Source organism: Chlamydomonas reinhardtii, chromosome 1, assembly GCF_000002595.2.
Source record: "Chlamydomonas reinhardtii strain CC-503 cw92 mt+ chromosome 1, whole genome shotgun sequence".
NCBI classification, from domain to species: Eukaryota; Viridiplantae; Chlorophyta; class Chlorophyceae; order Chlamydomonadales; family Chlamydomonadaceae; genus Chlamydomonas; species Chlamydomonas reinhardtii.
The window spans coordinates 2,000,058-2,026,532 of NC_057004.1; the positions used below are offsets into that span (position 1 = coordinate 2,000,058).

The following is a 26,475-nucleotide window of genomic DNA, read 5'->3' on the forward strand; positions in this document are numbered from 1 at the left end:
ACCTTTGCAGCCCGACCTCACCCTCCTTGCCAGCCTCCTCCAACCTCCCTTCCCAACCCTGGCCTCGCCTCGCCACCCACGCAGCCGGCCGGCACCGCCCTCCCTCGGGTTAGCCCGGCAGGCCGGCACACGTCAAGAGATGGGGTCCGGCAGGGATGGGGTCCGGCAGGGGACACGCGTGCCCCATCCCATCCCAGCACACCCTGGCACACCCTGGCATGAGTCGGCGAGGCCCCACAACCCCCTTCCAGGGACGGGCTACCCCAGCAACCCCGCTGCCGTGCCGTCCCTTCGTCTCCACCCCAGCAGGCGCCGTTGCCGTTGCCGTTACCCCTGCCTGCGCCAGCTGCCTGTCTCCACCCCGCCACCGGCAAACCCCCCCCCCCAATCAGCAGCCACCACTCCACAGACTTGGGCGACTCACGGCCAAACATGACATCCCCACGAAGCTACCATCCTGCTTTCCAAGTTTCACCCCCCGCCGGGCGACCTCCCCCCCCAGTAGCGCCTTCATCCCCGCCCCCCCGCGTGGGCGAGCCAGTCCTCTTCCAGGAAGCACGGCCCAGGCAGACGCCCGGAGCGACGTAAGCGCTATAGCCATTACGGGAGGCCCCAAGTCACTGATCCCAACCCGAATGCGCAAGAGGCGAGCCAGCCCCCGTCTATCGCGTACCTGAGGGGCTAGGAAGCTACCGCTCGCGCCCGTTCCTCCGCCCGCGTTGGCCACCATCGCGCTCCTTCGGGCCCAAGGCCCTCAAGGACGCCCGCAAGCTCGTTGGTGCCCTCCAGAATGACCTTTTACTATGGATGATGGGTCTGATGGGCCAAGCGACCCAGCCCTAAGAAGCCGGGGCCAACAACACGGTCCACAAACTTAGCTCATAAACAGGCGGCCCGATTCTTCAGGTGATAGATGTAGAACAACATTTGCTTCCACATTGACGACCGTTGTGAAAGTAGGCGGTAAAAATGATAACTACAACTTGAGCAGCAGCGCTGCTTTTGATAAGCTACAACTATATGTATCTGAATGGTGAAGTTGTCCCTGGAATGCGCCCCGGCTTTGGAGGGCTGGGCCAGGAAGGGTCCATTGGCCGATCGCGGAATTTGGGGCGACCCGCGCGAAGGTCACCGCCGAGCCCCTGATTCCGTGCCCCATGTGTGCATTCAAGTGCTGTATATTACTGGAAGACGTGCGTGTACGCTGTTTGATAGAGTAGGCGAAGCTGTCACAGACTTTCACCTTAAAACACCGTCGCTGTTCCGCCATTTCTGAAGTCACGTCTTTCCAGTAACTGGCACAGACAGGCCCTCATACAGTGTAGCATGGACAGCTCAAGGGAACCGCTTGCAGAGACAGGAGGGCACATGGAGGTTGACAACTTGCCCGGGCCAGCGCCGGGCCAAGCGTTTGCGGAGGATGTGCATAACCTGGTACGCCTGCAATGATATGCGTAGTGTTCCCAAGGACTTTGCTCAGTTTGTGCGCTGGCGACCAGGTGTTGGACTACTGCGCAGACGGTCTCGAAGCGTTCTACAGGTGAGCGTGAGCGACCGGCTGCTAGCCAGCAGCTCACCAAAAAATCCAGCTGGTATTGCTCGCTGAGCCGCTGAAATCTCCTCGTCTGCAGCTGCGTCTCGACGGCACTGGCGCAGCGAGGCACAGGCCAAGAGAATGGCGACGCTGGGCCGTCAGGCGCTTCCCACGACGACCCCGTCCTAGCCAGCGTGGGACAGGTGCGCAGCAGCGGGCAGCTGCGGGGCGCCTCGGGGGGTCGCTGCACAGGCGTGCAACCTAGGGCGCGGGCCCATGGGGCGCAAGGCTGTACTCACAGAGGCGCCGACCAACCACTCACATCCCGCCAATCCCATTTCACAAATTTCACAAACTTCACAACCCTCATGTGCCGTCTGCGCCCCACACGCCCGCTCCACGCCTTTCCCTCCACCCCAACCCCCACATACACCTCATACCACCCCCAGGGCACCCAGCGCCTGTACGACAGCCTGGCCTCCAAGGCCGGCGCCAGCCTGGGTCTGTTCGAGGCGGTGTGCGGCGGCAGCGGCGTGTTCCGGCCGCACGTGGAGGTGGCGGTGCCGCAGGTGCGGGCGGGCGGGGGGGAGAGGGGGGCATTGATGTCAGGGGAATAACGAGCGCGGGGAGGAACAGGGGGAAGAGGACGAGGGGGAGGAGGACGGGGGGGGTCACTTCCAAGTGCAACAGGAGCCCAGGAGGCTGCGGGGCGTTGCGCCCGCGGGTGGGCTGGCGGACTGTGCGGGTGGCGTGGTCGGTGTGGGGGCAGCTGGCGGCCGCATGTACGGCAGATTAAGGAGCGCGGGCCAAAAGCCTGGGCGGGCAAAAGGCCGGGGCACACGAGGGTGCCAGTCCACCCGCACCACCACCGGGCCGCACCACCACCCCGGACTCATCTGCCACCGGCCGCCCCTAACACCACCTTCTATGACACCCACGCGCCAGCAGGTGGGGCCGGTGCACCTGCCCGGGGGCGGCGGACTGCTCGCCGCGCAGCCGCCGCTGACGCCGACACGGGCAGCAGCAGGCGGGGAGGAGGAGGCGGGACCGCGGCAGGGTGGCGAGGCGGCGCCGGCGGCGGCGGGTGCTGAGGGCGAGTGCGAGTCGGAGCTGCTGGCGCGTATCGCCCAAATGAAAGGGGAGCTGGAGCAGGTGGGTGCTGCTGGTGGTGCTGCTTGTGCGAGTGCCGTGGCGCTTGTGTACTGCATTGGTGTGTGCGGGCGTGTGCATGCGGTTGAGTTGCGTGTCGGGGCGTGCCGTGCCGGGAATGGGGTGTGGGGGCTCCGGCGGCTGCTCCGGCGCGCGGGGTGTGGGTCACACAGCCGTCTGCCACACATCTTGACATCCACACACGCCCGGCCGTTTCCCTTGGCAACGCACACACACACACACACACACACACACACACACACACACACACACACACACACACACACACACACACACACACACACACACACACACACATGCGCGCACGCCCTGTCCGCAGGTGGACCAGCGGTGTGCGGCGCTGCGTGCGGAGGTGCAGCGCGTGGACAAACACATCATCACCGCGGGTAGGGCGGGTAGGGCGGGTCGCTGGCTGGGTGGAGCGGGGCGGGGCGGCGCGGAGCGGAGGTGGGGGTGGGGCCGGGCGGGTGGGGCCGTGTTGTCATGCTACGCACAATGTCGACCCCTCCCCAACATTACACACATACGGTTCTCTTTCCCCCACGCATCTGCTTCCTTCCTTGATGCCCTCTTATACACACCTACACACACGCGCACGCTTGCTGCATATTGCACGCACAGTGTCGACCCCCTCCTTTGTGCTTTTTCAGCACACGCCCCCCCCCATTGCATTGGGTTCGGTTTGGTTTGAGCTGCTATCTACGACCCCCCCCCCCCCAAACACACGCACACAACACACACACACACACACACCTACACACACACCCACACACACACCTACACACACACCTACACACACCTACACACACACCTACACACACACACGCCCACCCCCGTCCGCGCAGGCGACGCCTCCGACTACCTGGCTCTGTCCTCCGCCGCCGCCGGCCACAAGGCCACCCTGCGTGCCGTGGCCGCGGCGGCGGAGCACCTCGCCAACCTGATGGCGCGGGCGGCGGCGCTGAGGGCGGGAGCGGGGGCGGGAGGAGGCATGGGTGGAGGCATGGGTGCAGGTGAGCGGGGCGGTGGGTGCGCGGGGGGTGAGGGTGGTGGGCTTGAAGGAAGGTGGGAGGGCAGGACGTGTGTTGGAGGGGCATGTGTGGTTGGTTCGTGGTTGGTGTGTGGTTGGGGCTGGTTTCATATAGCCGGGGAGGGCGGGCGGTTGCCGCTAAGCGAGTGCTGCTGCAGAGCCCCGTGGGATGCGTCATTCGGTGCCAGTGCTGCTGCAAGGGCGCCGACTGGCCGACGCAGCCCAGACAGCGCTCACACCAATCCCACACCGCCTCCGTGTCTGAGTGTCTTGTATGTGCTGTGTGTGTCTGAGTGTCTTGTATGTGCTGTGTGCGTGTGCGTGTGCGTGTGCGTGTGCGTGTGCCTGTGCCTGTGCCTGTGTGTGTGTGTGTGCCTGTGCTATGTTGTGTGCATCCGGTGCCGCGCCATCCCGACCTCCCTGCCCCCCACCCCCCACCCCAAACACATACACGTACACGCACAGACAAGCTTGACAGCATTGCATACACTGTCTTTGCGCTTTGCTTTCCTTGTACTTTCTAACTCGCAGACAAGCTCCAGGGCTTCCAGCAGGCGGGCGCGGGCGCGGGGGTGGCCAACGCCGCCGGCACCTCGCTGGCGGCCGTGACGGCGCTTGCGGAGCTGGTGCGCGTGTAGTGGACGTGTCGATGTGGGGGTTCCCGGTGTGGGGGTGCATGCGAAGGGACAACAGAGCATGCCTGCATGCGTGTTTGAGGGTGTGCGCACTGGGGTGTGGGGCTGTCGGTGTGTCTGGCGGATGCGGGGGGCGTGATTGGCGGAGGCGGACGAACGGGGCGCAGGCGGTGGACTTCGGAGGCAATGTGCCGAACACCCGCAAGGACTCTCGAGTGCCGGTGCCGTCTGACCGGCAATGCCTGGGTCACGGCTGGGTGACAGCTGGGGGCGGTGTGTTGGGGGCGGTGGGGGCATTGGAGTGCTCACGTGCTTATGGGAAGCCCCCCCCTGAGGCAATGTCTCTGCGTGCCCATTGCAGTAGTCCACCCACCCACCCCTCCTGAACCCTGCGCCGCTGGTCGTCCCTACAAATGCAGCCCGCGTGCAAATGCCAGTGTAGGCGCGGTAGGGGAGGCTTCACTGGCACTGCTTGGCTACCGCCACCTACGCGCCTACGCAACAACCTCGGGGCTCGCCGGACCAACTTGCACTCCCTACATGCAAACCCAGGGGCAAGGCCGGACCAAAGGGACAGCCACAACAATAAGCATCAATCGTACATACATACTGACCTAGGGAGTTGGAGGTACGATGTCTTGTGTGTCATGAGAACGAAGTTGATGCTGCAGCTGAGTCATAGGGAACCGTGCCCGTGTGGGACGGATGATCTGTTGTGGCCCTCCCTGAGTTCGGAGATCCTTCGCACGGGCGGTACGTACGGTGGCCTAAGCACAAGAGAGCAAGACGTAGCGCGCGTCGCCTATAACTCGAGGTGCATGAACTGCATGGCACGACTTCAAAGTTGATGACTTGACGTCTGAGCTTCCGAACTTGCGCTCGGAACCTGACAGACTAGCGGCGGGGAGCTGGCGCCGGGTCCCAACCGCTTCCGACAGCGTGCCTAACGCCCGCCCTTTGTCGTGTTAACTCGAAACCGGGTAGGCGTGCAACCCCAACACACATGCAGATACTTTGTATGTTATGGACAGTCATGTCGTGCATCAGGCGGGGATATCGCTGACGGTGGCGTCGCTGGAGCGCAAATGACGGGGATGCTGAGAACCGAACGTCGGCTTCTCCAGCTTCAGGGATAAGCCTGATAATCAATGGCATTTACAACATTTCCATGAAGGTTTAAAGCGCATGTGGAGTCGGAGGGCTCGGGCAATCGCTTCCATGCGAGAACGCGCCGAGCGGGTCGCCGCAGAATCCCACACGTTCCACATATAAGCCGGTTGTCCGCCGCCTATAATGCTCGAGTGAACTCATCCTTTTTATGTTCCTGACGGCCGAGCAGGCCCCACCACCGAAGTGACTGTGCACTGCTGGCAGTCTCAAGCAGGCGCTCCGTGGTGCCCGCCTCTGTATCCGCCGTGTTCGCAAAATACCAGTCCCCTTTTGCACAGTAGCGCCACCATGCGCGCGCGTGTTACGCTGGCCATCGTGCTAGTGCTTTTGCTGGCTTCTGCGTCCCTGCACGGCGCGGACGCAAAGAAGAAGAGGCGGGCGCCAAAGCCGAAGCCGGTTAAGAAGCCCAGGTCAGTGGGCTCTATTGGCCGTCAGGGCGCCAAGGGGCATGGCCGTCGCACTTACAAGCATCTACCTTGCCTCCTGGTTGTCGAGAACGCCAGAGGTGCATGTTAATTCAGTGGAGCTGTTGAATGCGAGCTCATGCGTACAGCATGCTCGGGGCTCGGGGCAGCTAACCGCTGCTCTCGCCGCAACTCGGCCGTCGGCAGTTGATGGCCCCGAAAGGTTTTGCGCGCCAGAGGGGCACTCGCGCTCTGAGCGCCACAAGTCACGACCGTCAGCAGAATACATGCATGGATTACCTGAGGGAATGCAGTATCAACCAGCTGTAGGAAGGACCTCTCTGCCGCCCTGTCCACACCACCGCGTGCTGCGCCCACACCCTCGTCCACACCCTCCCACTACCGCCAACGCGCTTCTCTGTTCGCGCTCCCCAGGAACCTCACAACCTCCTCGCCTACATGCCTCGCTAGGCTCCATTTGTTTTTGCTCTTATCTACATTATAGCATTTGAAACTTAAGCCACCGGGGCACGCGAGAATCTCTACCCAGCTCTACCTACCCGCGACGAACCTCGCCTATGCCCAACTCCCGGTACTGATCACCCCTCCCCTGTCACCCGCCCGTGTGTTCGTGCGGCTTGCCCCCTGCCTCCCGCCTGCACCCCGCAGCCCCAAGCCCAGCCCCAAGCCCTCCCCCGCACCCAGCACCGACACGCCCGGCTCCATCGCCAACCTCAACATCATCGGCAAACTCAATGGGGCCGTGCTGGAGAACCTGCAGGTGGGGGCGGTTGGGCGGTTGGGGCGCAGGGGAACTGGTGCTCTGTCCCTGGCCTCATCTTTATCAAGCAACCCGTTCTCACACCCGCACCCGGCGCCCTCCGCCTGTGACCCCCTCGGCCCCTCCCCTCCCCTCACAGGGCAACTTCAGGGTCCCCCTGTCCGACATGTACAACTGGCTCATCATCGGAAACACACAGGTGCGCGGGGCGGGTCGGGCGGGGTGGCTATGACTCAGCTATGAGCCCATGACTCAGCCATGACTCAGCCGAGGCACGAGTGCAACTTACATCCCCCCCCGCCCGACTTCCTCACCGGCCACAATCACTTGCTTCTTCATTGATGACACATACACACATACACACACACACACACACACACACACACACACACACACACACACGCGCGTATGTACACGTATACAACAGGCTCTGGCCAAGACGCAGGCGCTGCAGCTGAAGCAAGACCTGGTGGGTGGGTGGGTGGGTGGGTGGGTGGGTGGGTGGGTGGGTGGGTGGGTGGGTGGGTGGGTGGGTGGGTGGGTGGGTGTGGTTGTGGGTGGGTGGGTGTATGTGGGGAGGGATCGCAGATGGGCGCAGAGGAGATACGCCTGTGAAACCTCAAGCCAACTTCCATGCGGCACCCTACGTGTACACTTCATCCCTTCTGGCTGCTGTGTAACCCCCTACCTGCCCTTCCCCCTGCCTGCCTTACCCCTACCTGCTGCCCTTCCCCCGTGCGCCTGCACCTGCCTTCACGCCTTCAGGGCAGCGCCATCCTGGTCAACAAGATGTTTGACCAGTTCGCCACGGCGTACGGCAAGCAGTACACGCCCACGCAGGCGCTGGTGGCCCGCAAGGCCTTCGAGACCAACCTGCAAACCATCGCCAGCATCAACCTGGACGCCGCCAGCACCTTCACGGTGCGTGCGTGTATGGGCAAGCCGCCTCACCTACCTATGCACCTACCCCGAACCCACACGCCTGCACGCACGCACGCACGCACACACACACACACACACACACACACACACACACACACACACACACACACTCACAATGCCTGCCTGCCTGCCTGCCTGCCTGCCTTCACCTCCCCGCCGCCCGACGCCCCCGCAGGCCAGCTGCAACGCCTACTGCGACACGGACTTCGACACCTTCCAGCGCCAACAGCTCATGGACGTGGGCTCGCTGGGGGACATGCCCACGGGTGAGCGGCGGGGCAGAGGGGCGAGGAGGGAGGGGGGAGGCAGGGAGGGGCAGTGAACAGACAGCAGGAGCAAGGTGGGGTCGGGATGATGAGGGAGGGAAGTAAGGTGGCAGGGAAGACGGGATACGACACGAGTTTGGTGTCGGTATATATGGTAGCCATAGAGCAGCGGCTTGACCGCATGACCGCATGACGCATTGTGCGTGGCTTTCTTTTGGCGACGCTCCTCTCCATCATGCGCAGGCGCGGACGACCTCCCCGGCTCTGACGGCGTGGGACCCGGTGACGCGGGTCCGGGGGGTGACGCCACCGGCGGGCCCGGGCGGCGGCTGCAGCAGTCGTGGCCGCCCGCGGTGGTGGACTGGCGCGCGGCGGGCAAAGTGACGCCCATCCGCAACCAGGGCGGCTGCGGCAGCTGCTGGGCCTTGTGAGTTACTGTATGTTTGTGCGTGCGTGTGGTGTGTGGCGGAGCGTGTGTGGTGTGTGGCGGAGCCGACGCCCAGATCGATCCTGACCGCAGAGGGGGTTGGATGCTAGGTGCTGCCATTTCCACATCCACCCGCCAAGCAATTTCCTAAACCCGCCTTCACTTCTTAAACAACCATGAATGTAACCCCCCAAGATGGCCTAGGGTCTACCACTTCCTCAGCTAATCATGAATGTAACCCCCCCACCACCACACACACACAGGTTTCGTTTCGTTTTTTAACACACACACACACACACACACACACACACACACACACATCCCTCCCCATGATGTGCAGCGCCGCCACTGCCGCGCTGGAGTCCAACTACCTCATCCGCTACGGCTCCGGCCCCGCCTGCGACAGCCTGGACCTGTCGGAGCAGCAGCTGGTGTCGTGCGCCAACAAGGACGAGGGGTACGGCGGAAGCAAGTGAGTATAGCGACAAGGACGAGGGGTACGGAGGCAGCAAGTGAGTATAGCGACAAGGCTGCCGGGACGGCCTACACTGCTAATGGGCGATGCGGCATGACGTGGGATGGTGTGGGAGGATGTGGGATGATGTGGGGTGGTGTGGGACGGTGTGGGATGATGTGGCTGATGTGGCTGCCGGAGTGCGTTTCACGGGCCCAGCTAGCCCCTGCCCCCTGTCCCCTGGCGGCGTCACTCTCAAGTACGGTACTCGCCCCCACCTGGCCGCCCCAGGGGCTGCTCGGGCGGCTGGAGCACGGACGCGCTGGACTACGTGTACAAGCGCAAGCAGATGACCGAGCGCTGGTGAGGTTGAGGGAGGCAGGGGTAGGGAAGGGAAGGGGCGGGAGGGCAGAGCGGCCGGCCGGATCCTTCTTCCTCACGTTCGGGTTGCACTTGGACCTTTGACCGCCGGTGCATTCCCAGGAGACGCGCACCCAACCGCCCACCTTCACTTTTATAAAAAAAAAATCAATCATGAATGTAACTCCCCCGCCCCCGCCCCCGCACACGCCCGCAGGTGGCCCTACACCCAGTCCACGGGCACCTGCAACCGCGGCATGCCGGGCCCGGGCGAGCGCATCGCCACCGGCCGCTCCTTCTACCTGAGCACCGCGGCCAGCGAGGACAGGCTCAAGCGGGTGCGTGCCCTAGGGGGGCCGGGAGGGACGGACGTGACTCTGTGTGTGACCGCCGTGCGTTTGTGTATGCGCGCCTTGCGGTATTCCCCAACCCTCCCCCTGTTCCTGGGTACGCCTTCACTTCTTAAGTAATCATGACTGTAACCCCCCGCCTTGCTACTTGTGTCTTCTGCTTGCCGTGTCTTGATGTCTGCCCGCCGCCCTGCCGCTGCCCCCATGCCGTTCTCAGTGGGTGGCCATCGGTCCCACCGTCATCTACTTTTGTGTGGAGGACTCATTCCGCTGGTACACGGGCGGCTACTACAGCAGCAACACCTGCGGCACCTGCCACAACCACGCCATGGTCGCGGTGGGGTACACGTGAGTAGTCCCGGCCATGGTCGCGTTGCACTGCCCCGCGCTTGGGCCTCTGCTCCATCCTTTCCAGCCTCCCCAGGCTCGCTTGTCCTTGCTCGCCTGACTGTGCGCCTCCCTCCCTCCCTGCTTCCCTCCCTTCCTGCCTCCCTATTTCCCTCCCTCCTTGCCTCCTTGCCTCCCGCCCTCCGCAGTGCCACCGGCGCCAACCCGCACTGGCTGATCCGCAACTCCTGGTGAGCGAGCTCCCGCCCGACCCCCTGCCGCCCACAAATGTTGAGGCCACCAACCAGCCATTACATGCACCTAATAACCTAACATTGGCGGAGCTGCTCTCACCTGCTCACCTGCCGCCGCTGCTGCTGTCTACTGCTGCTGCTGTAGGGGCACTGGGTGGGGCGGCTGGGAGTTTGGCTACATCCGCGTGCGCATGCAGGGCAGCACCGCAGGTGGGTGGAATGGAGAAAGAGTGGAGGGGAGGGGAGTGGAAAAGAGTGGAGTGGAATGTCAGGGAGGGCAGCAGCTGTTGCATTCATCTCGTGCGCAACTGCGCCTCAACCTAACCGGCATGGCTAGGCAGCGAACTATGCGGCATGGTTAGCTAGGCACGCAGCAGGGCGTGTGCTGTGACCCGCTACCGTCCCCTCGCTCCTTACCTGCATTGCGCACCGTGCCCTCATCACGCACACCTACGCGCCACCCGCCCTCGTGCCTGCACACACGCACCTGACCCCTCCCATGCCCTCCCGCCATCTGCACCGTCTTTGCAACCCCTCACACCTTCGCCCCCCCCCCCCTATTCGGACCTATTTCGTGCGCGCAGGCCCGTGTGGGCTGCACCAGACAGCCATCGCCCCCACCTTCCAGTTCACGGAGACGCTGTCCTCGCGCTGCCCGCCGCCGCCGCCCAAGCCGCCGGCGCCGTGCCGCGGCATTTTCTGCAACATCGACATCTTCCGGCCCGGCATCAACATTGTCGACCTTGTGAGTTCCGCAACCTAAACGGGTGGTACACTTATGATATCTAGCTTAGCATTTGCGATCAGTAGATGAAAGCAACCTCCGGCCATCACATCTCACATCTCTGACTTAAGGCATCTTTCCAGGCAGCCACGGCGGTCAAGGCAGCCACGGCCACATAACCAACCATTTACGCAACTCACTCAATTGCCCCGCCTTGCTCGCTCTAAACACACACAGCTCCCGTCGCCCTCGCCGCCGCCGCCCTGCACGAGCATTCTGTGCAAGGGCCTGGTCACCGGCGTTGACATCACCAAGATATTGACGCCCACGCCCGCGCCCGTTGTCAACATAAACGACAAGATTAATCAGGTCATCAACGGCGGCGGCCTTGGGGGCTTGGGCCGCCACCGCCGTTTGGGTGCCGCCGACACGGCCGCTACTGCTGCTACTGCTAAGGATGCCACAGCTACTGCTACTGCCGAGCAGCAGGAGGAGGAGGAGCAGGTCCTGGAGTTGGTGGAGGAGGAGGAAGAGGAGGAGGAGGAGGTGGAGGGGGATGAGAACATTGAGATGGAGGGGCAGGATGAGGTGCACCATCAGGCGGTGTGAGCAGCCACCCTAGCAACGCCACCAACACATGCGCACGCGTGCACATGTGCATGCGCACGCGCCACTGCAGAGGGCATTCACACGTGTACATATGCAAAATGGTTTGTACGTACGGATCCACGCACGCACGCACGCACGCACGCACGGAGAAGATACGCGCACGTACGGCAGAGGTAGGGAGGTACCGGCGCAGCTGACACCATGTCTCATGGCGAGCCGATACGGTGGTACGCGCGCAGAGCTTGTGCACCAAAATACACTTGACAAATGGCACAGCTGATGTGATTGTTGAACCTGGTTTTCATTTTTGGTGGTTTACGTGGTACGGCACTTGAGATGGGCGCGGATGGACGCGGTATACTGGGCCAACCGCTTATTTTGGGAACTGGCTGGTGTGTGAGCAAGATGGGTCCTGCTGGGGTCAGTGGCGTGGCAATTTGTCGTGTGAAGCCCTGATGATGGAAAATAATGATCAAGCAACACCCCGACCTCATAATACATAATGCCGCGGGGGGCAGGTTGCAGCGGGTTTACTTCCTCTTTGCTTTCAATCGCCTTCTACGTCTTCCCTCCTTCCGCCTGCCTTCCCTTTCTATCTCTTTCTCACTTTGATTACTTGGGCCGTCGATGTTGAAGCATGGAATTGTGGCTAGCTGGCGTGACAGCCGCGTGCAGGTGGCTGCGTGAGCGAGGTGTGCGCGCTAGTTCCAACATAAATTGCCACGACGTATAAACCGCCATGGAAATTGTCGGCGGCGTGCACAAAACCAGTAGGAAGTGGGACCTTTTGTGACTCTGTGTATGGGTGCGTGCTCCGTAAGTGGGGGGAGGTGAGGGTGCGGGCGCTACGCCGTTGATCCTCCACCCAAGCCCCAGAGTGTTGAGTCGCGCGTGCAGAACTTGCGAAGCCTGCTGGATTGTTTTCCTGGATAAATGGAACAGCTGATAAATATTTGCGGCTTTGTTTGGTGAAATGGTTTTGCGAATGGGCTCGGAGCTTTCTGTACTGTTAAATGCGAACCCTTCATCTGCGCTGGCCGCGCACGCAATAACACCGCGCTCACGCTAGGCTGCTTCGTCTGGTGTGGCGCCGGCAAGAGCACCGTGAGCATCCCATTGTGATCATAAGTGTGCGGCACAACGGGCTGGGAGCCCCAGGTATATACGGTATTGGTGTGGCGCCATGCATGGGATAGGATCGTGCCGGACTTCCTGTTTGGATGCATGTATGCATGCGGGTGTGCAGCGCTGCGCTGCTGGTTTCAGATGTGGCGGCACCTGCGTCTGCCGCCACGAGGGCGGACCCGGGTTGAGTGGGCCTCGGCAGCATACGATGGTCCGTGTGTGCTCGCACACTCAGGCCGACCCCCCTCTTGCATTGCCGCAAACATTCGTCATGTGGATTTGGGGGCCTCCATGGTTTCTATCGCCGTCTCCCCAGAGGCGGGGACGGACACGTGTGTACATACGGATTGCGATGGAAGGGTGTGGACATCACGTGTGCATGTGCATGTAAACTACTTCCACGGCGCACGTGTGCCCAAATGCATCACGCGACACTGGCACCTGCGTGCATTGACACGGCAGGCCCCCGTGCTGCAGTGCTGCAGCCCAGCTGGCACCTACATATGACCAGCAGGGCTTTTGAGTTTTGACCCGCCAGTCCCACCTACCCATGATCAGCCTATGCCTGGCTAACCAGTGGGCCCAAGCCGGGACGCTGGAACGCAAACAACAGGCGTAGCGCCTTGCAGCGGGGGCGTGCGTTACAAAACTGTCCAAATGAACTGGTGGTATGGAAGCGTGTTCGTGGAGAGCGTCGCGCGTGGGCGAGGACTCTGCTGGCCCACCCCGTGCCCCAGCAGCCCCAAGGCCCCTGGCACTTTCCTCCGTCATGCGCTTTACGCATTTAGCCTCTGTCAACCACCTGGAAGCGCTGTAGAAGACGTGAGTCCCTGTGACTTCAGACGCCAGACAGCAGCACCACCAACAATCCCACTCCTGCCATTACCTCGCAACACACAGATTGATAGCGCTCCCTGTGTCTCGCACTCTCTCGCTCAACAGCGCTCTCGCACTCTCTCGCCCACTTCTCTACCTGACTGGCACCTGTTGCCACCCACCCCGGCCCCGGCACTCCCGAGGCTGGGGCCTCAGGCACCCCGGCTCGGACCACTACATAGCCTGTCTGTCATACAGGCCTGGCATCTACAGGCATCTACAGGTCTGCGGCACCTGCCGGCCTTGAATCATCAACCCAAATCCATCCGTGGCAACTAACAAATGGCAGCTTCCATCCCGCTGGGCCCAATCAAGCCCCATGCCAAACGGAGCACACACGTGCGGAAACTATACCATGCACACACACGCGTGTATGCCCCCTTCATCGCTCTCCTAGCACGGCGTTGCAAGACACTCACGGCCACTCCCGCGGGCGGTCAGCCTCGCGCTCTCATCGCTCCACTCCTAGTAAGCACCCACTCCAGCGCACTCCTGGCCACTCCTCCCTGGCCACTCCCCCCTGGCCACTCCTCTCCTACTCCTTCTTTGGCGAAGCGGGCGGCGACTTGGGCTTGTACTCGCGCGCTCCAAAAATTGTGGATCCCACCCGGATGTTGGTGGAGCCCATCTCAATCTGTCACATGGGGAGGGGCGTGGGAGTGGGGCGTGGCGGTGGAGCAAGGGGAGAGGAAAGGCTGGGGGCAGGGAGAGGAGGACGAGCCCTGAAGAGCCGCAAAATTTGAGGCTGGATTGGGCAGGAGGCAGGGATTCCCTTGGCAGGGGTTCCCTTGGCAGGAGGTGCCAAGGAGAGGCGTCCGCTGCCCCCTGCCCCTGCCCCTGTCCACCACCATCCCTCCTGCCTCTCGTCCCTCTCCTCCCTCTCCTCTCGCTCTCCTCCCTGTCCTCCCTCTCCTCGCTCCTCACCGCCTGCTCGAAGTCGCCGCTCATGCCCATGCTCAGCTCCAGCTGCTCGGGCCGCAGACCCAGCTCGGTCGCCACGGCGTCGCGGCAGCCCGACAGGCAGATGAAGCACTCGGGCCGTGAGGAGTAGTCGGGCATGCCTGTTGCGTGTGTGCGTGTGTGCGTGTGTGTGTGGAGGGGGGGGGGTTGCAAGGATGTTTGGAAAAGCGGTACAGGGGGGGTTGCAAATACCAGCCCAAACTGAACCAAGCCGTGTGTGTGTGTTATATATGTGTTACTGCTCCCGGTAAGAAGCGGGGTCTGCAGGTGCAGCCAGTCAGGGGGCCTGGGAAGGGGGCCCCGGGAGCAAGCTGCTCCCAGACAACCCCCACGGTGTTGCCCAGCCCCCAGCCCCCAGCCCCCCCCTCCCTCCCACGATGTTCCCCAGCCCGCAGCCCCGCCTCAAGCCACGCCCCCAGTGCAGCCTCGGTCCCCACAGCCCCCCATTTGCCAAAGCATTGGCCACGCTCTCCTCCTCGCTCTTTCGCATCGGATTCGGTTTAGTTTGGGCTGGCATCTACACCCCGATCCCCCCAGGGGTCTCCCCAGTGCCGCCTGCCGCCTGCGCCGCTCTCACCGATGGTCATCAGCCCCGCTAGTCGGAGCTTGGGGCAGTTCTGTGGGGAGGTTGGCGATAGGGCAGGGGAGAGAGAAGGGTTGGGACACTGGGCAGGTGCTGAGTTTTGATATCAGGTGATTTGGTCTCGCCCCCCCCTGCACTTCCATTCCGCCGTTTCGCCCACACCCCGCCCTCACCGCCCTCCTTCTGTTTCCTATGCCCCCTCACACGCCACCTGCCCCCTAACGCCGCCGCACACCAGGTGCGCAACCCCCTCCCCCGCGCGCACCCACCTGCGCTATGTGTTTGGCCAGCGACACGCACTCGGTCGGCTCCACACCGTACTTGGACTCCTCGCCACTGGTGTTGACCTGGGGGGAGATTGGGGGGGGGGACATTGGGGAGGGGGGAGAAATGGGGAATGGGAGGGAACACATATAAGAGTATTTAAGAGGTGAAGGCGTAGCCAGGAGCAGTACCGCAGTATAGCAGGCGCGTTGGGGAGGGGAGATTGGGGAGGGCGGGGATTGGGGAGGGCAGGCGGGCGGTTTCCGGGTGGGTGGGCGGTGGGGTGGGGAGGGTGGATGGGGCTGTCCCAGAAATGCACAGGGGGGGGCCAGGCACACGGCGCAAACGCGGCGCAAGCTCACTCCACGTCACGCCAGGCATGACTGAAAACCCGTATATTACTATACTTAACTACAGCATCTGACTGGAAGCCAAACTTCCATTCTTTCGCACAAACCCAAAGCCCCGAGGCCCCGGGGGGCGCCTCACCTGCACCATGACGGCCAGCGGGGCGGTGCGGCCGCTGACCGTCTCGAGCGTCTTGTTCAGCTTGTCGGCGAGCTGCGCGAGTGGGGTGGGTCCGTGCGAGCGCTGTTTCTTTGCCTTGCCGGTGACAGGGAGATGTACCGTACACGGCACCGGCGACGAGGCACACACAGACACGCACACGCGCGCACATACACACACACACACAGACACAGACAACCCCCCTACACACACACACACACACACACAGACACAGACAACCCCCCTACACACACACACACACACACACACACACACACACCTTGGCCGAGTCCACCGTCTCCACCATCGCTAGGTTGGGCACACCCTCTGCATTGGGTGTGGGTGCGATGTGGGTGTGAGCGTACTGGTGTTGGTGAGGTTGAGGTCAGCGGGTGGCGTGGGGATTGGGGTGAGAGAGCTCACGGCTGCTGCGCCCCCAAGTCTATCGCTAATATGCCCATCACCCACTGAATGAATCACACGCCCACATGCTCATCGCCGCATCGGCCCTTCCACCAAATGAATGCCGGCAGCCCGGCACCGTCTCCTCTGCGCCCCGCCAGCATATACACGCACCCCCCCACACACACACACAAACCCACTGCCCAATCCTCTCCCTCCCCCACTCCCCACCACCCGCTCCCTACGCCTCCCATGACCCACCCAGCACGGCCTTGACCTTGTTGGACTGCAGGTGGCCGATGAAGTGCCACTGCACGTCGCCCGGCAGCGCCGGCGCCTTGTCCAGCATCTCCTGTGTGGGAGCGGGAAGGAGGCGGGGGAGAGAGGGGGAACGGGGGTGGCGGTTAGGGAAGGAGTTGGCGGTTGGTGGCCTTGTGTGTTAGTGGGCAGGAGACGTGCCGGTGTGTGTGCGGTTGTACGGCATGACGGCGGCCTCTGCAGCCACCTAGTGGCGGGCGGAGTCACCTGCACTCACTCATCGGCACGCATACACACACGCACACTGCTATTCTTGTGGTTACCCAGCACACATCCCTTCCGCGCGTGTGTGGGGTTCAACCCATACCCCTGCCGAAGCCGCAACCCCAGAGCAAGCCCCAGAGCCGCTTGGCCCCCACAGCCCCGTTGTGCCCGCAGTCCCCACAGCACCCCAGCACCCCCCTCCCCGCCCCACAACCACCATGCTTGTTAGCCCCACACCGCCACGCAGCGCGCCTGCACGTAGTTAGCCCCCCACCGCCACGCAACGCGCCTGCACGTAGTTCTCGCCGAACACGCGCTGCCCGGCGTCGTACGCCTCCTGCAGCGCCTCCGCGGGCTTGGTCTTGCTCACCGCCACCAGCCGAACCTGGAGCAGGTAGGAGGGGGTTCAATGACAGGGCCACCGACGCCGATGATTTGATTGCTTGTCACGTACACGGTTGTATTGTGGAAAAACATGGAGGCGGCCGCATGAGAATGACAGCTTGCGCCAAACCCAGTCGATTCTGCACTCACCGGGTGGGTCCGGTTTGCACGCTCCGTCGCCTGCTTCATCCTAGAGAGCACATCTTGTAATGCGGCTGCAATGGGCTTGTCCGCCATTGTGCTTGCACTACGTGCAAAGACTTGCACCCCGACCCTTCGCGAGCAAGAGGAAAATAGAAGCGCCGTGGCCATGCGAGGACTGCTTGCAATTAGGTTGATATGTTGCGTGCTCAATCAAGTAAGTTGCAGCACGAAATGAGTTGCCAGGCTTTTAGAATGCAAGTGTATGCATGGGCGCTGCACCGCCCTGGGTTGTCTTGGCATGACACAGACCCAATTCATTGCGAGGAAATGTTGCTTGCTGCTATGAAATGACGCACGCATTGTTGTCAATGTAACAACGAAAGACCACTGCACTTCGTGTGAATGCGCGCTCGCTCCTTGGCAAAGCAATTGCGCCATCCGCTTTCAGCAGCAATCGTGAGCTATCCATCGTTTCTAGGCTTTGCGCCACAGCGCGGTGCGTGCGTGGCGTCGCGCGGCGGTCTCGCGCCTCGCCAAACTTCAGCCGGCGGCACCTGTGGTGTCGCTGGCGCCCGGGAGGTTGCTTCCGCCGTGGCGACATCGCCAGCCCTTTCCCTCGCGAGCCCACTGCGTGCCTCGCTCTTCAGCAGCTGCAGCAGCAGTAGCAGTAACAGTAGCATGATTACGACCGCTTGTGCCAGCACAAGCAGCGGTTGCAGTGGCAGTAGCAGCTTCCGGCACTGCAGCGCTACCAGACTGTGTGCAATGCCCGGGGCCGGCACCAGTGCGGCAGCGGCGCCGGCCGCGATGAGGGCTGTAGCAGCAACCAGCCCACTGCTACTGCCGCTGTCACGACTACCGCACATGGCAGCTCGCCGCCACCGCGGCTCGTGCGGCTTCGGGGGAGGGACAGCATCAGCAGCAGTAGCTGCGGCACGCCGTTCCCTGGCAACGGCAGTAGCAGCGCAGGCAGGGACAGGGGCAGGCTGGGTCGTGACAACCGCAGTAGCAACAGCAGCATTCCCCTCGACATCCTTGCGCACATCAGCATCCCCAGCTACAGCTGCATCTACAGCAGCAGCTACAGCCGCCGCCGCCACTGGCTGTAGCGCCCGGCGGCTGCACACGGCGGCGCTGCGGCCGGGGCGGTGTGTGGCTGTAGCTGCCTCGCCCGCGTCAGCGGATGCCGGCGGGGCTGCCACCGCGTCCTCACCTGCGGCGGTGGAGGTGGAGGGCCTGGGTGGCCTGAAGCGCCGGGTGCGTGTCATGACAACAACAGCATTCATGTCGGCTGTGCGATGCTGTCTGTGCCTCTGGGGCCCAAGCCACACCAACTTACGTCCCTGGCTCAGTGGTGATTCCTCACTCACCTACCTCTCATCCTCCTCCTCAGCTCCACACAGCTCTTCTTTCCTTCATGCCTGTATCCTCTTCTTGTCATCCTCTTCCTCTGCACTTGTGCCTGCCCTCACCCGCCCCCTCCCCCCACCCCCCCCCCACCCCCAACACACACACACACACACACACACACACACACACACACACACACACACACACACACACACACACACACACGTGCAGGTGGCGGAGGCGCAGGCGCGCCTGTCCGAGGCGCGGGCGGTGGCGGACCTGCCCGGCTGCCGCGCCCGACTGGCGGCGCTGGAGCACGACGTGGCGGCGGCGGGCGAGGCGCTGTGGGCGCAGCCGGCGCGCGCACAGGCGCTCATGAGCCAGATCAACGTGCTGAGGTGGGGGAGGGGGGCTGGGGGGGGGGGTGGCGCTGGGCGCGTGGGTTGACACAACCAAACCGGGAAGCGCCGCGGGGTCCTCACTACTAAGCTGCCGCTTACATGTGTAGGTTGTCATGCGTGCACGCGCGCACGCGTGTGTGTGTGTGTGTGTGTGTGTGTGTTTGTTTGTTTGTTTGTGTATGTGTGTGTGTGTTTGTTTGTTTGTTTGTTTGTGTGTGTGTGTGTGTGTGTGTGTGCGTGTGTGTGTGTGTTAAACAAAGAATCAAACGGAACAAAATTCCGCCATACACGCGCGCGCAGTTACCAACAAATACCGATGCCGGTTACCGAGCTCCGCGTTTGTCGATGTTGCCCCAGTTGTCACCTTGAGTATACTCACCCGCATACGTTGCCTGGAACCCCCTACCCGGGCGTTTGGCATTCAGCCTCGTCTCCGAGGTGCGCCCGCATGCGCTGCCATGCTCCGCGTCGGCGACGCGCTACAACGTTTACCGGGCACGCCTAATCCCCGACGTCTCGTCCACAGTCCATAGCCATTCTTACCTATAAGCGAGAGAGAGAAGTAAAAGCATAGGGCGGCAGCACAGAAGTGTCACGGGCATGCAAAATGGCAACGGTGAAGAGGGGCGGCGTGCAACAGGCATGCTACCTAGCGACCTAACACACATCCCACTAACTATACGAATGCCCGGAAAAAGGGGGGCGAGTCAGAGGCAACGAAGAAATAAATATCGCTAGGCTGCATAGGCGTCCGTGGCGGGCGGCGGTTATGGAGCCGGGTATGTAGCTAATCATGTGTGTGTGTGTGTGTGTGTGTGTGTGTGTGTGTGTGTGTGTGTGTGTGTGTGTGTGTGTGTGTGTGTGTGTGTGTGTGTGTGTGTGTGTGTGTGTGTGTGTGTGTGTGTGTGTGTGTGTGTGTGTGTGTGTGTGTGTGTGTGTGTGTGTGTGTGTGTGTGTGTGTGTGTGTGTGTGTGTGTGTGTATGTATGCGTGTGTCTGTTTGTTGGGGACTCGGTGGAAGGCGATGGAAGGGCGCGGCGTGTGGCAGGACACACGTCCGCGTCCACTCATTCACTCGCACACACACACGCAAGCTAACCCCATGTGACACGTGACGTGTGACTTCATGGCCCAGGTCGGAGATTGGCGAGCTGGAGCGGTTCAGTGGCTGGGCGGAGGAGGCGGCGTTTGCGCTGGAGCTGCTTGAAGCCGAGGTTGGTGGGTTTGGTTTAAAGGGCAACCAATACGTATGTGCGTGGATTAGACGCAGGATTTTCTGTGACGGGTGCGTGACGGGTGCATATCTGCCACACGACATTTGTCAGTCACCGCCTCGCCATAAAACCCACACAGGGCGGCGGCGGCGGCTCCGGGGGCGCTGGCGGCGGTCTGGGCGGGGAGGCGGCGGGCATTGCGGTGGAGGCCCTGGCGGCGCTACGGCAGCTGGCGGCGGGACTGGACAGGTGCGCGCGTGAATGTGTATGTGTGTGTGTGGGGGGGGGTGCGTGTATGTGTGTGTGTTGCGTTTATTGACCTCCCCTCAAGACATGCACATTCACGAATGATCCCTGCGCTCCTCGATTACACACATATCACACAAATCCACCCAATCATGCATGCCACTCCACCCCCACACGGCTCCACCCCCCCCACACACACACCCCTCACAGCTGGGAGCTGCGGCGGCTGCTGTGCGGCCCCTACGACGACCGCGGGGCGCGCCTCACCATCAGCGCGGGCGCGGGCGGGGTGGACGCCATGGACTGGGCGGAGATGCTGGAGCGCATGTACATGAGGTGCGTGTGTGGTGTGTGTGTGTGTGTGTGTGTGTGTGTGTGTGTGTGTGTGTGTGTGTGTGTGTGTGTGTGTGTGTGTGTGTGTGTCGGGGAGTTGCGAGGATGTTTGGAAAAGCCGTACAGGATGTTTTTTGGGGGGCTTGTAGATACCAGCCGAAACTAAACCGACCCCAATTCAAAAGAGCGAGGAGCAGAGCGTGGCCGATGCCTTGACAACGGAGCGGCACTCAATTCGGGGCTGGATAAGGTTCTGCCACCATTTCCATTTCCATTTCCATTAGAGGTATGCCCATGCTCCTAGAAGGGCGCCAGCCGCAGGCTTTCCCCACATCGAACCGCCGCCGCCCCCTTCCCCCTCCTCCTTCGTGTTCTGCTGTTCAGGTGGGCTGAGGCGGGCGGCTACCAGGTCGCGGTGCTGGACCGGGCGGCGGGCGACGAGGCGGGCGTCAAGAGCGTGGAGCTGGAGGTGGGAGGGGGCTAGGGGGAGAGGGGGTAGGGGGAAGGGGGGGAGAGGCTGGGGGTGGGAGGGCTGTGGAGAGGGCTGTGGGGGTGGGGGGGGGGGAGAGGGCTGTGGGGGTGGGGGGGGGATGGGGTTACTAGAAGCAGATCCCGGCATGACGGCCACAGAGCGCTGGGCTGCACAGTGAATGGGTCGGGGGAGGGGGGAAAGGCGGGAGGCTGGGGGGGGGCGGTGAGATGGGTGGTGGGGAGGTGGCACGGCGGGAGGGGCGATGGCCTGGGATCAGGGGGAGTGAGGGCGACGGCCACGATGCAGCCGGGGGCTGCACGAGTGGGCGAAAGCTCAAGGTCAGGGGGGAGGGTGCGCACTGGGACCCGTCTGATGCCCCACGGCCCGCGCCCACCCTCCTGCGCGCCCGCCCTCCCGCACGCCATCCAGCTCCAGAACAACTCTGTCCATGTCCCTCCTCCCTCCTGGGGATCTTGGGGCCAGTAATGGTCTTATGGTCTATTTTGGGTTTTGGAATGAACTACCCTCCCACTCCCTCTCTCTCCCCGCAGATCACGGGCGGGCGTCACGCCTACGGCTACCTGCGCTGCGAGAAGGGCACCCACCGGCTGGTGCGCAACAGCCCCTTCAACGCCAAGGGGCTGAGGCAGACCAGCTTCGCGGGTGAGGGCAGTGAGTGGAGGGAGGGCAGTGGGGGGAGGGGAGGGGAGGGAGGAGTTGAGGGGGAGGGGAGGGAGCGGGGCCTGGCTCCTCGAAGCGAGCCCGCCAACTGCCAACTGCCTGACTGCCGCCGCCTGCCAGGTGTGGACGTGATGCCGGTGCTGGGTCCCGACGACCTGCCCGAACTGGATCTCAATGAGAAGGACCTGGAGGTGTGTGTGTGTGTGTGTGTGTGTGTGTGTGTGTGTGTGTGTGTGTGTGTGTGTGTGTGTGTGTGTGTGTGTAGCCCAGACTCAAGGGGGAACGGGGGGCGGGGACGTGTGTGTTTTGGGTGGTGGGGCGTGTGTGTGTGAGGCGACACGTCTTCTTGGGTTGTCACAACCTCCGATGGTGTCACCCCCATGCGCCCGGTCCCACCACCCACCCAGCCTTGGCCCCACAAGCGCCACCACCACCCCAACCTCACCTGACTCTCGCCGCCACGCAACACCAGTGCATCCTGTACCGCTTTCCCAAACATCCTTGCAACCCCCAACCCCACGCCCCAACCCCCCAACCACTCGCCTTGCTGCCTCCTGATTTCCCTGCTGATATCCTGTTTAACCTTGTAACCCTCAAACAACAACGATTCCCAGATCACGACAATGCGCTCGGGCGGCAAGGGAGGACAGAACGTGAACAAGGTGGAAACAGGTGCGGGCGCGGACAGGCAGGCGTGACGGGGGTGGGCAGTAATCATCGGGGTGTGTGGAGTGATCATCAAAGTGGTTTTCAGGATAGCTGTGCGCCCCTTGTCTGCCACGACCTCTTACCTCTGTGGCCCTTCGTTGATACCGGTATGATGAGTGCAAGTGCATTGAGATGAAGGTGAAGTCAACCCCCCCCCCCAACACCACACCTGCTGTCTACTTCGCTACACTTCTCTGTACCAATCCTTGCAACACCCCCCCCATTTTGGGCTTGTATTTACAACCACCCCCCACCATTGGGTTCGGTTTAATTTGGGCTGGCACACACCGCGTCACTCCTCGCCACTCCCTCCGCCGCCCCGCCCGCAGGCGTGCGCATCCTGCACGTGCCCACCGGTCTGGCCGTCAAGTGCACCCAGGAGCGGTCGCAGGCGCAGAACAAGGCCATTGCCCTGGACCTGCTCAAGGTGGGCGTGGGCGGTTGTGTGGGTGTATGGGCGCGTGTGTGCACGTGTGTGCACCGCATGTGCGTGTGCGCGCCTGTGTGTATGTATGTGTGTATGAAGTTGTGTGGGGGGCGTGCGGAGGGGGCGTAGTTATAATCCAGCCAAGTAGGTTGGTGGAAGGTGTGCGCACGTACCGGATGTAGGCCTTTACACCGCCCAATGTCCTGTGGCCATCACCTCTTTCGGCCCCTCGTTCGCCCGCCCCTTCGCCCCTCCCTTCCCCGCCCCCCGCCCCGCCGCCCCCCGCCTGCAGGCTCGGCTGCTGGTGGTGCTTCAGGAGCAGAACGCCAAACGGGTTGCGGAGATCCGCGGCGACCTGGTGAAGGCGGAGTGGGGGCAGCAGATCCGCAACTACGGTACGAGCGGCAGTAGCAGCAGCAGCAGCAGCAGCAGCAGGGCAAGGGGGAGTGGGAAGGGGAAGGCGGGCGGGGGGGCAGGGGGGGGGCAGGCAGGGGGGGGGCAGGCTGGTGGCAGGCAAACAGCCGTGAGCCGCCAATGGAAGAAGCGGGGAGCCGGATGGGAGCTGTCGCAGATTGTAACACCCACGCACACCGTGTGCAGGGCTGCTGTGGTGAGGCTGCTGTCCTTGCGGCCCCACGGCCCCCACGCACCCCTCACGCACCAACACCCCACCCCTCCCCCGCCCCCACCTGCAGTGTTCCACCCGTACAAGTTGGTGAAGGACACGCGCACGGGGACGGAGACGTCGGACGTGCAGGTGCTGGGGGGAGGGAGGGGCGGGTAGTTTGGTTACCCCAACAAATCTAAACCAAGACCCAGCCAGCCCACAGAGCACAGGGGGCCATGTGACTACCAGCTCCAACCCCATCCATGCCGCTTTCCCGCCCACTCCCTGCCTTCCTAGCACACACACGCACACGCACACACACACACACACACACACACACATACATGGGCGGGCTTCGTTTTGTTGTTTTTTTCAACACACACCTTCTGCTCCCGCACTCACACCCGCACTCACACCCGCACTCCCTCCCCCCCCTTTTCGCCCCCTCGCCCCCTCGCCCCCCCCCCTGGCCCCCAGGCTGTCATGGACGGCGAGCTGGGCGGCTTCATGGCGGCGGTGCTGCGGCAGCGCGGCCGACAGGCGGTGGGCGACAGCCTGGCGGCAGAGCCCTAGGGAGGGCGGTGGGCGACAGCCTGGCAGCAGAGCCCTAAGGAGGGCGGTGGGCGACAGCCTGGAGGCAGAGCCCTAGGGAGGGCGGTGGGCGACAGCCTGGAGGCAGAGCCCTAGGGAGAGCCTGGAGGCAGAGCCCTAGGGAGGGCCAGTGGGAGGGCTGTAGAGGGCTAGCAGGCCTAGAGGCCGTAGGGGCCACAGGCAGCACCGCCCTAAAGGCCAGGCTCTCGCCCACACTCTCTGCACAGAGTGCGTGAGAGTCGGGTCGGCACAAGCCTGGGACTACCGTAAAGCAGCTCTGGCGAGTGGGCGCCCCGGGCAGCAGCGCAGCACGGCAGCAGGGCAGCAGCGCAGCAGGGCAGCAGGGGCGCAGTGCGCCAGGGGCCCGGGGCTGTGGGCGCGGGGGGCAGTGCCTGCTTGTGTTCCTCATGAGAAGTGGCGAGTGAGTGGTCATGCTCGGGATTCAGGAAGGCTAGGTAGCTGTCGGGGGTGCTGCTGTCAGCTGTAACTGGGATGGGGCGTGGTGGTGGCACCCAATCCCGTGGTGGCGCCGCGGTGGGCTGGCGGGCTTCGGGGCTTGGTAGGTGGTCCCTTCATCCCTTGCCGCCGTGTTGCCTGGGTGTATGTTGGTGTGCGATGGGACAGGGTTAAGGCAGGTTGGTGAAGTCCCGTAGGCTGCAGCTGATTCCCAGACCCCAACAGATGGCAAACAATTGAGTGTAGGTCGGTGAGGAGTGCCGCATGCACGTCGCGGTCGTGTGCTAGGTAGCAGAGAAGTAGCAGCAGGGGATGACCGTGTACAAGAAGGCACTGTGAAAGAGCAGAACCAGCTTGTGCATCACGGCAGTCGCGCGTCGCGCGATTGCGCGCCGCGGCCTTCCGGCGGTCTGGCGGTCTGTGGCGGAGTTGTGCTGCGGCGCGTCCGGGTGGCTTCTGTTTTTAAGGCGTTCAGAGTCCGCAGTACGCATCGTTGCACCCACCCTTTCGTGTTCCGTATCAGGCAACCAGACATTCACATCGTGTCCGTGTCAGCAGCTACTAAAGGGAAAGCAGATCAGACGCAAGAGTTCGCAACCCGCTCCGATCATCCAGTGTGCTCCGTTGCCTCCCGTCCGGTCCGGTGTCATTGTTTCCGCGCCGCCGCGAGTTTCGCACTCCGACACACTCCAGACTGTTTCCCACACCGCAGTGCCTACCAGCACGTATGACGCAGTCCACCAGCACGTATGACGCAGTCCACCAGCACGTATGACGCAGTCCACCAGCACGTATGACGCAGTCCACCACACGCGCCACTCGGGTTCCTGCCCCCACCCCCACCGCCCCCGCTTCCCGGTCCCTGAACAGCTCACGAGGTCGAGAGGTCCCCTCGTCAGCCAGCCGCGCCTGCAGGCCGCTCCCCCGCAACAACTCCTACAACGCAGATACACACACACACACACACACACACACACACAAGCACACACACACAGACACATTTGCTGCATCGCATACACTGTCTTTGCGCAATGTTTTCCTTGTGCTCTTTAACACAAGCACACACACACGCTCGATCCCTGGCGACCGTGCCCCTGGACCTGTTCCACCGCGCAAACCCCCCCCGGCGGCGCTACTGCCGACACGCGGGCGGGGCCAGGGCCGGGCCCAGGGGCGGACTCAGGGGTTAACACGTCACCGCCGCCGCTGCGCCGACACGGCCCGCCGCTGCCCCATCGCTGCCGCCGCCGCACCCCTCATCCCAGGCGACATGCCGCCCGCGTACTCCCCCGCCGCGCCGCCCCCGCCCCCGCCCGCGCCCCCGCCACCTCGGCCGTACGCCCCTGCTGCACCGGCCGCGGCGCCGGCACGCGCCCACGGCGGAGCCGGGCTGCCGCCTCCTCCTCCTCCGCCTCCCCCGCCTGCGCCTCCCCCGCCGCCTCCTCCGGCGCCGCCTCCGGCGTAGGGTGCGGCGTACTGCTGCAGGGGCGGGGGCGGCGAGGCCGAGTGCGGTGCCATCCATATCAGGCCCTTGTCGTCCTTCTGCATGGGGGGAGGGGGCAGAGGGTGGAGGGGAAGGGGGGAGCAGTGAATATGATGATGGGGCAGGGGGGGAGGGGAGCAAGAATGAGGCGCCAGGGGTGAAGCAAGCGCGCAGCAGGGCTGGCTCAGGTCTTCAGGGCAGTAGGACACGGGGGTATTGTGCCCGCAGTGGTCTCCTTGCCGTCTCCCCAGCCACCAGCATCCACCCCTCCCCGCCGCACGTGTCCAACCCCTGTGTGCCCCT

General features: G+C 63.1%; 5 protein-coding genes across 5 annotated transcripts in view; 3 read left to right on the forward strand and 2 right to left on the reverse strand.

Moving 5' to 3' along the window:
- Positions 1 to 637: 637 nt before the first annotated feature.
- On the forward strand, positions 638 to 5,269 carry CHLRE_01g010816v5 (uncharacterized protein). The gene is made up of 8 exons (XM_043058295.1): positions 638 to 1,434; positions 1,500 to 1,540; positions 1,632 to 1,737; positions 1,984 to 2,103; positions 2,483 to 2,686; positions 3,024 to 3,090; positions 3,550 to 3,717; positions 4,266 to 5,269. The coding sequence occupies exons 1-8, from the start codon at positions 1,369 to 1,371 to the stop codon at positions 4,370 to 4,372; spliced, it is 879 nt and encodes a 292-aa protein (XP_042928209.1). The 5' UTR covers positions 638 to 1,368; the 3' UTR covers positions 4,373 to 5,269.
- Positions 5,270 to 5,338: 69 nt separating this feature from the next.
- On the forward strand, positions 5,339 to 12,965 carry CHLRE_01g010832v5 (uncharacterized protein). The gene is made up of 15 exons (XM_043058296.1): positions 5,339 to 5,949; positions 6,613 to 6,724; positions 6,864 to 6,923; positions 7,152 to 7,193; positions 7,490 to 7,645; positions 7,842 to 7,932; positions 8,176 to 8,359; positions 8,700 to 8,831; positions 9,105 to 9,176; positions 9,391 to 9,511; positions 9,741 to 9,871; positions 10,060 to 10,101; positions 10,250 to 10,314; positions 10,689 to 10,849; positions 11,066 to 12,965. Exons 1-15 carry the CDS (start codon positions 5,828 to 5,830, stop codon positions 11,435 to 11,437), a joined length of 1,863 nt encoding a protein of 620 aa, XP_042928210.1. The 5' UTR covers positions 5,339 to 5,827; the 3' UTR covers positions 11,438 to 12,965.
- A 226-nt stretch (positions 12,966 to 13,191) lies between these two features.
- On the reverse strand, positions 13,192 to 17,548 carry CHLRE_01g010848v5 (uncharacterized protein). Its single transcript, XM_043058297.1, has 9 exons — positions 17,211 to 17,548; positions 16,966 to 17,061; positions 16,416 to 16,506; positions 16,033 to 16,079; positions 15,735 to 15,806; positions 15,251 to 15,328; positions 14,976 to 15,015; positions 14,363 to 14,499; positions 13,192 to 14,072 (listed from the first exon to the last, which is right to left on the reverse strand). The coding sequence occupies exons 1-9, from the start codon at positions 17,295 to 17,297 to the stop codon at positions 13,974 to 13,976; spliced, it is 747 nt and encodes a 248-aa protein (XP_042928211.1). The 5' UTR covers positions 17,298 to 17,548; the 3' UTR covers positions 13,192 to 13,973.
- A 120-nt stretch (positions 17,549 to 17,668) lies between these two features.
- On the forward strand, positions 17,669 to 25,080 carry CHLRE_01g010864v5 (uncharacterized protein). Its single transcript, XM_043058298.1, has 13 exons — positions 17,669 to 18,461; positions 18,786 to 18,952; positions 20,090 to 20,168; positions 20,308 to 20,417; positions 20,625 to 20,750; positions 21,132 to 21,216; positions 21,771 to 21,882; positions 22,021 to 22,091; positions 22,515 to 22,572; positions 22,938 to 23,035; positions 23,328 to 23,430; positions 23,731 to 23,792; positions 24,120 to 25,080. The coding sequence occupies exons 1-13, from the start codon at positions 17,970 to 17,972 to the stop codon at positions 24,213 to 24,215; spliced, it is 1,659 nt and encodes a 552-aa protein (XP_042928212.1). The 5' UTR covers positions 17,669 to 17,969; the 3' UTR covers positions 24,216 to 25,080.
- Positions 25,081 to 25,142: 62 nt separating this feature from the next.
- Positions 25,143 to 26,475, reverse strand: part of CHLRE_01g010880v5 (uncharacterized protein) — a 13,986-nt gene continuing 12,653 nt past the window's right edge. Inside the window, exon 22 of the mRNA XM_043058299.1 lies at positions 25,143 to 26,231. Coding sequence (XP_042928213.1) covers positions 25,884 to 26,231 — 348 coding nt within the window. The 3' untranslated portion in view covers positions 25,143 to 25,883. The remainder of the gene's footprint in view (positions 26,232 to 26,475) is intronic.

What these genes read in the sequence shown, in the direction of transcription:
- CHLRE_01g010816v5 (XM_043058295.1), top strand. Translation starts at nt 1,369, where the DNA reads ATGGAGGTTGACAACTTGCCCGGGCCAGCGCCGGGCCAAGCGTTTGCG. An exon ending in CGGAGGATGTGCATAACCTG is followed by an intron (nt 1,435 to 1,499) that starts GTACGCCTGCAA and finishes GCTGGCGACCAG; the next exon opens with GTGTTGGACTACTGCGCAGA. An exon ending in TGGAGGTGGCGGTGCCGCAG is followed by an intron (nt 2,104 to 2,482) that starts GTGCGGGCGGGC and finishes ACGCGCCAGCAG; the next exon opens with GTGGGGCCGGTGCACCTGCC.
- CHLRE_01g010832v5 (XM_043058296.1), top strand. Translation starts at nt 5,828, where the DNA reads ATGCGCGCGCGTGTTACGCTGGCCATCGTGCTAGTGCTTTTGCTGGCT. An exon ending in AAGCCGGTTAAGAAGCCCAG is followed by an intron (nt 5,950 to 6,612) that starts GTCAGTGGGCTC and finishes TGCACCCCGCAG; the next exon opens with CCCCAAGCCCAGCCCCAAGC. An exon ending in ACGCCGCCAGCACCTTCACG is followed by an intron (nt 7,646 to 7,841) that starts GTGCGTGCGTGT and finishes ACGCCCCCGCAG; the next exon opens with GCCAGCTGCAACGCCTACTG.
- CHLRE_01g010848v5 (XM_043058297.1), bottom strand. Translation starts at nt 17,297, where the DNA reads ATGGCGGACAAGCCCATTGCAGCCGCATTACAAGATGTGCTCTCTAGG. An exon ending in GTGCAAACCGGACCCACCCG is followed by an intron (nt 17,062 to 17,210) that starts GTGAGTGCAGAA and finishes TACCTGCTCCAG; the next exon opens with GTTCGGCTGGTGGCGGTGAG. An exon ending in TGGCCAAACACATAGCGCAG is followed by an intron (nt 15,016 to 15,250) that starts GTGGGTGCGCGC and finishes ACCTCCCCACAG; the next exon opens with AACTGCCCCAAGCTCCGACT.
- CHLRE_01g010864v5 (XM_043058298.1), top strand. Translation starts at nt 17,970, where the DNA reads ATGCCCGGGGCCGGCACCAGTGCGGCAGCGGCGCCGGCCGCGATGAGG. An exon ending in TGGAGCTGCTTGAAGCCGAG is followed by an intron (nt 20,169 to 20,307) that starts GTTGGTGGGTTT and finishes AAACCCACACAG; the next exon opens with GGCGGCGGCGGCGGCTCCGG. An exon ending in TCAAGAGCGTGGAGCTGGAG is followed by an intron (nt 21,217 to 21,770) that starts GTGGGAGGGGGC and finishes CTCTCCCCGCAG; the next exon opens with ATCACGGGCGGGCGTCACGC.